At 50.4% G+C, this 11935-nt stretch overlaps 1 protein-coding gene across 1 annotated transcript in view; it reads left to right on the top strand.

Moving 5' to 3' along the window:
- Nucleotides 1-684: 684 nt before the first annotated feature.
- VAMP2 (vesicle associated membrane protein 2) overlaps nt 685-11935 on the top strand; it is a 53104-nt gene continuing 41853 nt past the window's right edge. The window contains exon 1 of the mRNA XM_064435900.1: nt 685-836. Within this exon, the coding sequence (XP_064291970.1) occupies nt 835-836 (2 nt within the window). The 5' untranslated portion in view covers nt 685-834. The remainder of the gene's footprint in view (nt 837-11935) is intronic.

Genomic DNA, 11935 nt, shown 5'->3' with positions numbered 1-11935 from the left:
GCCCGGTGCTGTGCCCGGCACTGTGCCCTGTGCTGTGCCCTGCGCTGTGCCCTGTGCTGTGCCCTGGCTGTGCCCTGTGCTGTGCCCTGTGCTGTGCCCTGCCCTGGCTGTGCCCGGAGCTGTGCCATGCGCTGTGCCCTGTGCTGTGCCCTGCGCTGTGCCCGGCGCTGTGCCCAGAGCTGTGCCCTGCGCTGTGCCCGGCGCTGTGCCCGGCGCTGTGCCCAGAGCTGTGCCCTGCGCTGTGCCCTGCGCTGTGCCCTGCGCTGTGCCCTGTGCTGTGCCCGGCGCTGTGCCCGGCGCTGTGCCCTGTGCTGTGCCCTGCGCTGTGCCCGGCGCTGTGCCCTGTGCTGTGCCCTGTGCTGTGCCCTGCGCTGTGCCCGGCGCTGTGCCCTGTGCTGTGCCCTGTGCTGTGCCCAGAGCTGTGCCCTGTGCTGTGCCCTGTGCTGTGCCTGGCACTGTGCCCTGTGCTGTGCCCTGCGCTGTGCCCGGTGCTGTGCCCGGCCCTGGCTGTGCCCTGTGCTGTGCCCTGTGCTGTGCCCGGCCCTGGCTGTGCCCTGTGCTGTGCCCTGCGCTGTGCCCGGCGCTGTGCCCTGTGCTGTGCCCTGTGCTGTGCCCGGCCCTGGCTGTGCCCTGTGCTGTGCCCGGCCCGCGGGTGCGGAGGGCGCTGCGAGCCTCGCCCCTGCTCCCGCCCGTGATGCCAGGCGCAGGCATGCTCAGTAGCCGGAGCCTCCCCTCCTCTCCCCACAGCAGCGCCTGCCGCTGTAGGAGCCGGCTGGCAGCAGGCGCGGAGCCGAAAGCCATCTTTGGAGAGGGAGCCAGCGCAGCCCGCTCGCCATGTGAGTACCGCCGGAGGGCTGCGGGGAGACGGGCACCGCGCCCGCCCTGCCGCAGCGCTCCGGGGCCACTGCTGCCGCCGGGGCTGGGCACGGCCGCGGATGGACACCGACCGGGGGTGGACACGGACAGAGGGATGGACACGGCCGGGGGATGGACACGGACCGAGGGATGGACACGGACCGGGGATGGACAAAAACTGGGGGATGTACACGGACAGACGGATGGACAGGGCCGGGGATGGACACCGCCGAGGATGGACACGGACAGAGGGATGGACAGGGCCGGGGATGGACACAGACCGAGGGATGGACAGGGCCGGGAATGGACACGGACAGAGGGATGCACAGGGCCGGGGATGGACGCGGACAGAGGGATGGACAGGGCCGGGGATGGACGCGGACAGAGGGATGGACAGGGCCGGGGATGGACGCGGACGCCGCTGGCAGGGCGGGGGCTCGGCAGGTGCCGCGCTCGGAGCTGCGGCAGCACCGCCCGTCCGACCCTCTGCTGCTGCTGCTGCACCTGAGCGCACGGATGGGCTCTCTCCGTGTTTATCCAACAGCCCGGGGGTTTCTGCCACGTTTCTAGTCGAATTCATGCTGGAAAGGGAAGGCTGGGCCAGCAGCTTCAACAGGTTCGAGTCAGGGCGGTTCAATCGCATGAGTCACAGCGCTGCCGCTCCTCGGCGCACGGTCCTGCTTGTTTTCCCTGTTTAATGAAACGCTCTCCCGCAGACGGCTGCTGTCTGATCAGTGCAGCCTCACCTTCTCCAGGGCCAATGGCTTCCTGTCAGCTGTGCTTGATAGTAATCTGTTCCTTCTTGTTCCTATCTCTCCGAATTCCTGTTCCGAGTTTTCACATGGAGCATGAATGGAAGCATTAGTGTTCTCTGCTAGGCAGCGATGAAACCCCCACAGTCCATCCTCAAACCAGAAGTGTGCTGAGGTAAATAGGAATTGATCAGACCCCTTTTCTTTCACACAAGGATTCAGGCAACTGAATGCATCATTTTACTAGTGCCTCAATTCATTGCTCATTCCCAGTGACCCTTAAGGGAGAGCCCAGGAAGATGTCTCAAACAGACAATGTGTGCTGGTACTGGGTGATCCTGTAAGAACTGGAGCTTGGTTGATTCAGGGAACATGAGGAGTGCAGACTGTCTTGGAAATCTGTGATTAAATTGCTTTAAAAATATTTCCAATAACCAACTGTTCTTCAGGAGGCATTTTCAAAATAGTGTCTACAATCACATATTCTGAAATGTTAGCTTTTGTATTTAATGATGTTTCCTATATAATATCTCAGACAGGAAGCTTTTGTTCATGTTGTCCAAAATATTTCTAAAGCAAGGAACTGCTTGGAATTACAAAAAAACCACTTTCTAATAGAAGATTCCTTATGCAAACACGGAAGCCTGTCAGTTAAAGCCAGTTCATGGTAGGCTGCTGTTGCCTGGCTGTGTTTCTGTTGAGCTGGATGATGACATCAAACACTTTTATTTGTACGTGAGCTGATCTTCAATGATTAATATATGAGTTTGCTGCTGCAGTTTTGTACAATCTGAGCTGTTCTGATGCTAAGCAATAATCAGATGATGTTTAACATAACCTGTGTGTATTTCAGTCTTGGTGTGTGTAGGTTTTTATGAGAGTATTTGTAAATGAAGTAGAAAGGGTGATACTCATATAACTTGGTCATACTTCTGTAGGGTCTTAATATCAGACTGCTGACAAAAAATAGAGGAAAATAGGAAAGCAGTTATTGTCTAATTTAGCCAAATGGACTTTCAGTTAGATAATTGAAAGAAAACCAAGACAAACGAGCACCTTGTCATTGGCAGTGTCAGTTGGCTTCTGTTTCACTGCCAGACGTTGTAATGAAACCTTTCCTTTGAACATGTCCATGGATGTCATGCTGAGCTGCTGATGAAGCCCAGAGGTGAGTGTGGGTTGGCTCCTGCCTTGCAGCAGCAGCTGGGGTTGCCTGGCTGAGCACCAAATGCTCTCTGGAGCTCCCTGCTGCTGCTGTGCCACCTGTGGGAGTGCTGGGCTCCTCCTGTGCCTGTCCAGACCTGTGCTGACACTCACGGTGTCTGACTCCACTGCTGGGATAAGGATCTGCCCTGGGCCAGGTGCCAGCCCCACCCGCCCCGTGTGCTGTCCCCTGCAGCAGCTTGCAGGGTTTGCTCAGGGAAGGCACAGGGCTGTGCTGAGCTATTCCCAGAATGCTTTCCCAGTTTCCAGCTCAGGAAAAGGTCTCCAGCTTGGGGAATGTCTGAACCTCGGGGGAGTTCTTTGTGTTCATGTTTCTTTGTATTTCATTTCTCCTGGTGGGCTTTTCTCTCTCAGTAAGGTGTCTAGTTGCTCAGTTTGCAGTGTCCTGGGGAGAGGAGCTCTGCAGTGTGGAAGCAGCTCCCTGTTGGTTTGGAGCTGGCACGGAGCAGGTTCTGCCTGATCTCACTCTTGTTTTGGAAACCGGAGAACAGTGTTCCTTATTCACCATGTTTTCTGTGACCCCTGGTTGTGTGTCCCCCCCAGCAGAGCTGCATGATCCACATCAGGTGGGAATCTATCCCCGTGGCCTCTCCCAGTGAGCACCCAGGGCAGGTGAGATCCATTCAGGTAACAGAACTTTCACCCTTATGCAGGCAGAGGAGGGGAAGCTGTTACAGCAATGAATGAAATGAAAGGAGAAGGACAGAAAAGGTATTTAAAGCAAGAACAGAGAAAGGTTAGACCTGCCAGGAGAGCTGGGAAAGTTGTTCCAGGTGTGAGGAAGAGCACACAAACTCCTTTGGAGGAGCTGTGAGAAGCAGTGAAGGACAAAATGGTGCTCAGAGTTGAGGTGCTCCTGGGCTTTGTTCCTTGCTGGAAAACAGGCCAAGAGCAGAGGGTGAAGTGGTGGTTTTGTCTCCTTTACAATGGTCACAGCTCAAAGGGTAATTCCACACAATAGCAGCCCAAGGCATCATGTCATCTGCTGCTCAGCCAGGTCAGTGACCAGACTGCAGGGTGCCTCTGATTGCATTAATGCAGCACCAAGGGCTCCATTGCAGGGGACACCATCTGTGAGACAGCAGCGAAGCACCTGGCTCCCCCCAGGGCAAATCCCATCTCCTTCCCCAGGCAGCAGTTAGAGCTTCTTAAAAAAATTATTCTTGTGCCTGTTTTAGAGCAGCAAGGAGGGGATGGGTGGGATGGAAATGGTTCCAGCAGTAGCAGTGAGTCTGTTCTGGTTGAATGTCTGCTCAGTTTCTCTGAGAAGAATGTCATGACTACTGTCTCCCGTTGTTTGTAGGGCAGTATTTAGCCCTGCTTTTGTGGGCATAATTTTATAAACCTTGTCAAAATCTCCCTGCCCTTTTCTTGTACTAATCAGCAGAGACAAACCATTGAGTATAATCCTCTTCACAGTCCTGAACCACTGCTTGCAGGGAGTTCAGTGCCTTACAGAAGTACATTCAGCCAGGGCATGTCCTAGGAAGGTCCACCAAGCATGAAATGGAGGGAGACACGTTCAGGGTGCTGCAGCTGGTCCACGCTGGGTCTGTGTTCCCTCAGAAATGTGTTCCACAAGAGCTCTGTGGATCCAGTGTGCAGGAGGATGGGAGTGCCCCGGAGCTCTCAGGGTTTCATACCTGGTGGCCAGCCAGGGTCAGGAGTGACATTTGCTGGCACTTTGCCTCCTCCTCCTGCAGCCAGCCAGAGGGACTGATGGCTTGGGACTGGTTCACACAACCATGGCTGTGGAGCTGCTCTTCTCATCTGGGGGATGTAATGGGGCTTGTAGTGAAAATAACCAGGCTGTTCTCAGAGCAGCAGGGCTGTGTGCATTGGAAGAGGATGTTGAGAAGTGGGAAGCACCCCATTCTCAGCACAGTTCTGTCCTGACCCCTGTGCTGCCTCTGAGGCTCACAGCTCTCAGGAAGAGCCTTGAACTCAGGGTGTTAGGAGTAGGAGCTGCTGCTTAATCTGCTGCCTGGAGACATCACCAGGGGGATTCTGGTGTTTTATTCATTGTTGGCTTCCCTGACTTGCTCTCATGTGGCATCAAGCAGACAGATCAGCTTCATGTATTGCAATGGAAATAAATGCTTCCAGCTCGCATGAAGTGTTGTTCCTCATACACTCGGCTTGCCCTTTGAAGTAAGGGTGGCCCAAGTAGGTCATAAATCTTTTGGGTGTTTGGGTGATGAGTGTTTGGAAGTGTAGAGATCAAACTGTGTGGTGTCTTGAGGGCTCAGCCAAGGAAGTAATCTCAGAAAGGGAGCTAATGGGAAGGATATGTGACAAGTACAGTATTATACAAGTATTATGTGTTCTAATAAACATTCTTCCACACAGGCTAGTGGGAGGTAGATTAAATCCAAATACACGTAGTTTGGAGGTCACTTTCTTTGTGACTTAGCTCTCCTTCTTCCTGCTGTGTATCACCACAGCTTGTTCCCCTCGACTCCCAGCATTTCTCACAGATAGCTCCAGCTGTGGAGTGACTCACAGGACACTGAGAGTGGCTGCAGCAGCAGATGAATTGGTCTGGCAGAGGAACACTTCTCCTTCTTCAGGAACTATTTCCATAATTAATGTCTTCCTGAAGAATCAGTGATCAGGCTGTAGAGCACCAGGCAAGGCCATGTTTGTGTGCAGGTGTGTAGAGAATGTTCCTGGGTGGGGAATGAAGGGCTGAGGGGAGGAGAGGAATGGCTTCCATGTTCTCCCTCTCCTTGGCTGCTACTGGGCTTTCTACCGAGTGGCCAAATCCAGGGAGAAAGGATGGAAGGCAGGAACAAAGAGGGAGCAACCAGTCCAACAACCACCAGCACTGTGCATTCGAGTCATTAATCACCAGACAGAGAAGTCAGAAATCCTGAGCACCAGTGTGCTCCTCTGCCACGGTGTGTGGGTGCAGAGCCCTGGAAGCTGCTCCCTGACAGCCTCAGCCAAACGTGCCAGCTCCAGCAGGAGCAGCACAGACAGGCACCGAGCTGTTTGTTGTGAGCAATTACAACTCCGAGGGAGAATGTTCTCTCTCCTACGTCATTCAGCACTCTCTGCTGTCATTATTCATGGCCATTACCTGCAATTAACCGGCCTGGGTTTCTGTAATGATGCAATTCCTTTTCCCGTGTCTGTGGTTGAGCACTCTAAACCCCTTTGCATTATTCACTGCAGAAGCATCAAGTGATTGCAAGGTGGGGTTTTTTCAGCTGCTCAGCTGTGACAGCCTTATGTTTTTTCAGTGTAAATTAGTGAGTAACTCATTGAAAGAGAGCTGTCTGTACCTTTGCAGGTGTTTTGTTGGTTGCAGTTATATTGCTGCTTCTGTACTGGGTGATATATTTAGAATGGAGGTTTCTGACCAAATAATCTGAATTATGTGATCCAGTTCCTTGATCTTTTCAGGTGAAAAATTTAATAAGAAAAATAAAAGTACTTATATTTCAGAATAAATGAGAGAAAATTTTAATTTATCATGTGTTTTAACTTACATCTGGACTCAGTATCACAGCATCAAAAGAGAGCTCTTCTGGAAAGTAGATCCCTATGTGATCCGGAAAAGAGCTGAAGAGGAGAAACACGCAGTGATAGTGCTGTATTGAACTCTTCTTAGTGCTTGGTACTGGAGAGATGCTGGTTTTCTTTTAAGACGCTTACACAGATCCAGCTGGGAATTTATATATTGAAATTTTAAATTTTTAGTTGGCAATTGAAATCTGAAAAGCGAACAATATTAAAAATGCAGTCATTGTAACAAAAGTGTTTTTTCTTATTTCCTGTTCTGGAAAATATGTTGCTACAAAATTATCAAAACACTTCTTTGCATTCAAGGAAATGAAGTTGGAAAATTTGGTTTGAAACAACTTCTTGAAGGACTTCTTGCAATGCCTGTGTTGAGGAGAGATGTTTTGAAAATTGTTTTGGGAGATAATGAAAGGTCTGACTGGATGGTGTCCTGAGCAAGTCCATCTAATGGGCTCTGCTTTGAACAGATGGTTGCACTAGATAATCTCCAGAGGTTGCTTCCAACCTCAGTGCTTCTCTGGTTCTGTTTGAAAAGGTCAGTCATAATTGAGTATGTTGGAGTTAATTAAACTAACATTTGGCTGTTTCCCAAACATTCAAGATCCTGACGTTTCATCCATGATAACTTTGATTTTCAACCCATTGGCAGTGGATGCCACAGAAATCCCTCTGATAGAATGGGAAAACATGGTATTCAGGAAGGGAGGGAATGTAGGAGCTTGGAAAAATGCAGATCACTGGAATGCATTATTAAATTTGTCTTGAATGTAAAAGTTTGTGTTCTTCCCACAGAGAACAAAACCCAGATTCTCTGCAAGTGAGCTTTCTCATCTCTGGTCTTCAGTGCAGGCTTCTCCAGCTCGGTGTCAGCTCCCAGCTCTCTGCGAGTGTCTCACAAGACCCTGAGAGCCTGGGAAAAGCCATCCTGCTGCTCCCCTGGAAGTGCTGTCTCAGTAGAGCAGCGTGATCAGTTTAATGAAACCAAATGTGCTTACAGCAAGTGGGGGTGTTCAGACCCACACCAGAGGAGGAGATCTCCCTGCCAGGGCAGCACACGAGAGGAGTCGCTCACAGCAGGCAGGAAGTGGTGCTGGCCAAGGCAGGGCTGATGCCTTGGAGTGGCTGCCTAGGACAGAGGCTGGGCAGGGTTAAAGTGGCTGTTTTTTAAAGCCCTTCAAACAGGTTCACCTTGGGCAGCCAAAGCCTCCCAGAGGCTGCATCCAAGCTGGACAATGGGCACCAATTTTTCAGGTAATTATAAGTTTGGCCCATTTACATGCCAGGGGTTAATTCTCCAATTAGAGCTTCAGGTAATGAAGTCATTTACTTTGGAAACCCAGAGCACTGGGAATATTTCTCTGTCTGCTCTGGGGTGCCCTGACCCCCAGGGGACCTCTGACTTTGACCCTCATTCATGGAGAAAGTTTCCTAGGCTTCAAGATAGACTGGAATCCACAAAAGTGTGAAATGGATTACAGAGAGTAGTGTAGGTGTATCACTTGGAGAGAAATTTAGGGTTTGGGATTTTTAGTATGTTGTGATGGAAGCAAGATGGAGGGCACAGGGTGTTGTCCTGGGTTTCTTCTTAATGCTTCTTCTTCCTTCTTCTTCATGGGTTTGGGTGGCATTTTGTAATTGGGCAGAAAAGTCAGCACTGTGGGCTCTTTGAATTTACCCCCAGTTTGCTCCCCCAATTCACATTTTGGGGCCTGAGGCTGTAGGGTGTCTTTGGGTTCAGGTCCAGAGGGATTGTTTTGTCTGAGCAATATGTGATGACAGTAATTAACACTGTGTGTGGAGTTTGGAGTTATACAGTACAGGATCTGAAAAAAAAAAGGCTAAAAACTTAAGGCATCATCAGAAGCTGGATGGATCCCTAGCCCAGCACCTTCCCTGCCTCTCCAGATCTCCATCCTCATACTGGATTTTGTGTACCTCTGGAGGAGGTGAGCAGTGAGTTTCCCTTGCAAACTGCATTTCTTGCTGGAATCAATCTCTGAACCTTGCAGTGAGTGATCCACCCCAAGTGCTCAGCTCTGCTGAGGCATGGAGCCTGAGTAAGGGCAGGTGTGCATCCATGAAGGAAAGGTCTTGGGAACTGCCTGCCTGGGCTTCTCAGCATCCCCTGCACACACAGAAAGTCAGGGTGCTGGGGGTGGTGTGATGTACTCACTGAGGTCCTGGATCATGTGATGTGTCAGCATTTTAGAAATGTAAGGGTCCTGATAAAGCTTTCCTAGAAATTATGAAAATCATTAATTATCCCTAAACCCACTTTTTATCTACTACAGGAGGTTAATGGTTAGAAATTGCATTTGTTCATTTGAATTCACAAACAAAAGTAGCTCCTCTCTATCTGCTAGTGACTGCCCTTAATGACAGCGTGCTGCAGCAGGCACAGGGCACTGCTGCTGGCAAGCACAGACCTGCTCTGCTGGCCCCACCAGCTGGTGCATGGGTCAGTGTTCTGTACATTGTTTTGGAGTTTAGAGGGGGATTCTGTGCCTGTACATCCCTTACTGCTGTCAGTGATCCTGAACAACACTAAAAGAAGAGGCAAAACTCTCTCATCCCCTCTCTGCTCACTCTTTTCAGGCTGGCTCGTGGGAAACTTTCTGAACTGCAGCTGGGTTTGCTGATAGCTCTGGCAGGCTCCCTTCCCACAGCCCAGCAGTGTGCACTTCAAGGTGTGCACGGACAACACCTGCAGCAGCACCTCCACCGTGCCACAGCTCAGGGGGGAAAGGGGAAGGGAAGCAAAGGAACAAAGAGCTTCAATCAATAGCAGCAAAAACATGCCAGGGGCACTGTGACAGAAGAGCCCTTGCAGACGGCTCTGGGTGCTGGGGTGTTTCCTGCACTCAGGAGGTGCCTGGGGTTTGGTCATGGCCTCTGTCCCACTGGCTCACCCCAGGGTTTGAAGGCAGAATTTGCTGAGCTGGTGTCAGAGCTGTGGCTGGAGCATTTCTGCTGATTGGCACCTGGGACAGCTCTCTTGGGGGTGGGCACTGCCAGGATGAATCAGCAGATATCCTCCTGGCAGCCTGGATATCCCAAGTGTTTAGCAGAGATCTCACCAGGCTATAAAAGTCTGCTTGTGGAATGTTTGACTTCTTCTTTCCAGCAGGGAGCTGTACAGTCATTCCCTGACAGCTGAGCTGCTCTCCCACACACATGTGAAGATCACACAATGACATTTTTCAGCAACTTTGTTTACTAGATGATACAAATACAAAAATATTTCAAGTCACTTAACACCTTGATGCTTTTTTGTTTGCATTGAACATTTTAGGGAGACGGGGGGAGGGGATGGGAAGGCAGAATGTGCCCCACACGTCTTGGAACGCTGGCAGGAATCACATTTTGCACATCAGTCTCCATTGCTGCCTGTGCATGAAGCGATGTGTTCTCCTGTATTTCATCCCTGTGACTGCTCTGTGGCTTCAGCAGCAGCAGAAATGTTAAGGCACAGACCTTTCCTTCAGCATGTTCACTGCCCTTGCAGTGACAATCACTTTTATGCACTTGACTCTAGGGGAGAATGAGCAGATTTGATTAAGTCTGTGCAGACTGAGATGTCTTAGCAGCAGAATGATCTCCTAACAGAAATCACAGCACACAGGTGCTTTTCTTGTTTAACCCCCACCTGGCAAAGCCAGTTAGGCACTATCCCAGTTGGTGTTTTCCTTGTTGCTGACTCCCAGATTGCTGTTTGCTCAAGAGCTCCTTCAGCAGCCCAGCTTTGGAAATAAAGCCTGAGTCCTGATCTGCCTGTACCAGCCCTGCCTGTTCCAGGAGCAGCCTGGAAGGTGCAACCTGCCATGCAGGGAAAAGGACTTGGAGTAGAACATAACAATACAGTCAAACACGAAATACTTGGGCAGAAGAACAGCTCTGAGTGTTTGTGTGTATGAATCAAGGGAGGGCTGCACCTGGGAGAGGGAAACAGGGAAGCCACCGAGCAGCTCCTCCCTAGAGCCCCCCATTCCTGTGTGCTGGCAGTGACCGAGGGCCACCAGGGTTTCTCAGTAACTCACTGTGGTCCTGGAGGAATCTGCAGGTCCTTATCCAGGGGAAGAATCCAGCAGTCACACATCTGGTGGCACTGAGTGGCTGTGAGTCCTGAAGCCCCTTAGGAGATGAAGTGCTAAGCAGCAAAGGGAAGAGGGGTCCAGAGGGTCAAGTCTGGGTGGGAAGGCAAATCCAGAAGCCTCAGAGGCATCTTGGCTGCTGACTGGATCAGGCTCAGCTGGAGCTAAATCCTTCTGTACCAGGTGCTTTCCCTCTGAGGTGCTGCAGTACCATTGCACAATGTGAAGGGAAACATTAAAAAAGTAGCAAAGAGTAGTTTAGAAGGCAACTCCCAATGAATTAAGCATTACTTTGCTGAGTGAACGAGAAAAATCCCCAAATATTGCAATTTTTTTTTTTTTAATTTTTTTTTTTTTTTTTTTTTTGTCCTTTGGTGCTGGTGCTTGTCTCTGGGTCTGTTCTAGTATTCCTTGTGTGTTTACAGCAAAGGCAGCTGTTTCCTCAAAGTGGTGCAGAGTGTTTGTGCTTCACTGTTTGGGTACATGTAACCATTTGTAAACTCCTCTAGTGGAAAGGATTTTTTTGCAGTGGCTTACGTTGATTTTTGTTGTCTTTGTTTTGCTTTGAAACTGATTGTGCAGGCTGCTGATGGTGTTTTGCAGGTAAATGATGAAGGAGTGGCAACAGAAACACATCCAGCAGCCTGTCAGTGGTGACAGGAGACAGGGTTGCAGTAATTCCTTTGTGCTGTCGGATGAACAAAGGGAATCCCTCTGCTCTGAGCTACAATTTCCTTTAATTTGGTCAAAGTAGAATAATATGCATTTGTTCTTCTTGGCTGTCTCTTGGCGAGAATAAACTAGGCAAACTCTGCTCATTCTTTCATAACAGAACAGACTGGATGTGGGCTGGGGTCAGAAGAAAATTAATTTAGAATATGTGAGGGATTGAGGTGAGGGCCTCGACTCTTCCCTACAGAACTTCTGAATTTCTGGAAAGCCTTTGCATTTTCTGTTCTGACAAGCTCCATCCTGGTAAATATTTTTTTTTTTTTTGGGAGCAGCACAGAAAACTGAGAATTGTCATGATGGACAAGGCTTCTTTTCCTTTGGCCTCACATCCCAGGTGAGAGCACTGCGTGTGCCTCAGCGTTTGCAAGAGGTACATGGGAGGAGCTGTGACCTCTCAGCACGCCTAGCTGCACAGTTCTCTCTCAGAATGGAGACCTGGCATTCTAACAGAGCTTTGTCTCTGTCCAGGCTTCCTTCAGGAGCACCTCTGTTCCTGCTGTGTGCATGCAGAGGTGGTTGTGTGCAGCCCTGCTTCCAGCCAGAGAGCTTTCCAGCTCAGGCTGTGTCTGCACTCAACACGAGTGGGGGAAACAGGATTTCTGCCCTGCTGAAATCAAAACCAGGCTAAATCTCTGTATGCAGGAGCTTTACCTGGGCCATGCCTTTGCTGCCCGTGTGTGTCCATCAGCCCTGCAGCAGGGCTGGTCAGGACCAGGCTTTGGGCATAGAGGAGATTGCTGCTGCTTCCTTCTG

This window comes from Passer domesticus, chromosome 11 (assembly GCF_036417665.1).
Source record: "Passer domesticus isolate bPasDom1 chromosome 11, bPasDom1.hap1, whole genome shotgun sequence".
Classification (NCBI taxonomy): domain Eukaryota; kingdom Metazoa; phylum Chordata; class Aves; order Passeriformes; family Passeridae; genus Passer; species Passer domesticus.
Note: the sequence above shows the minus strand (reverse complement) of the source record. Positions and strands in the feature narration are given on the sequence as shown.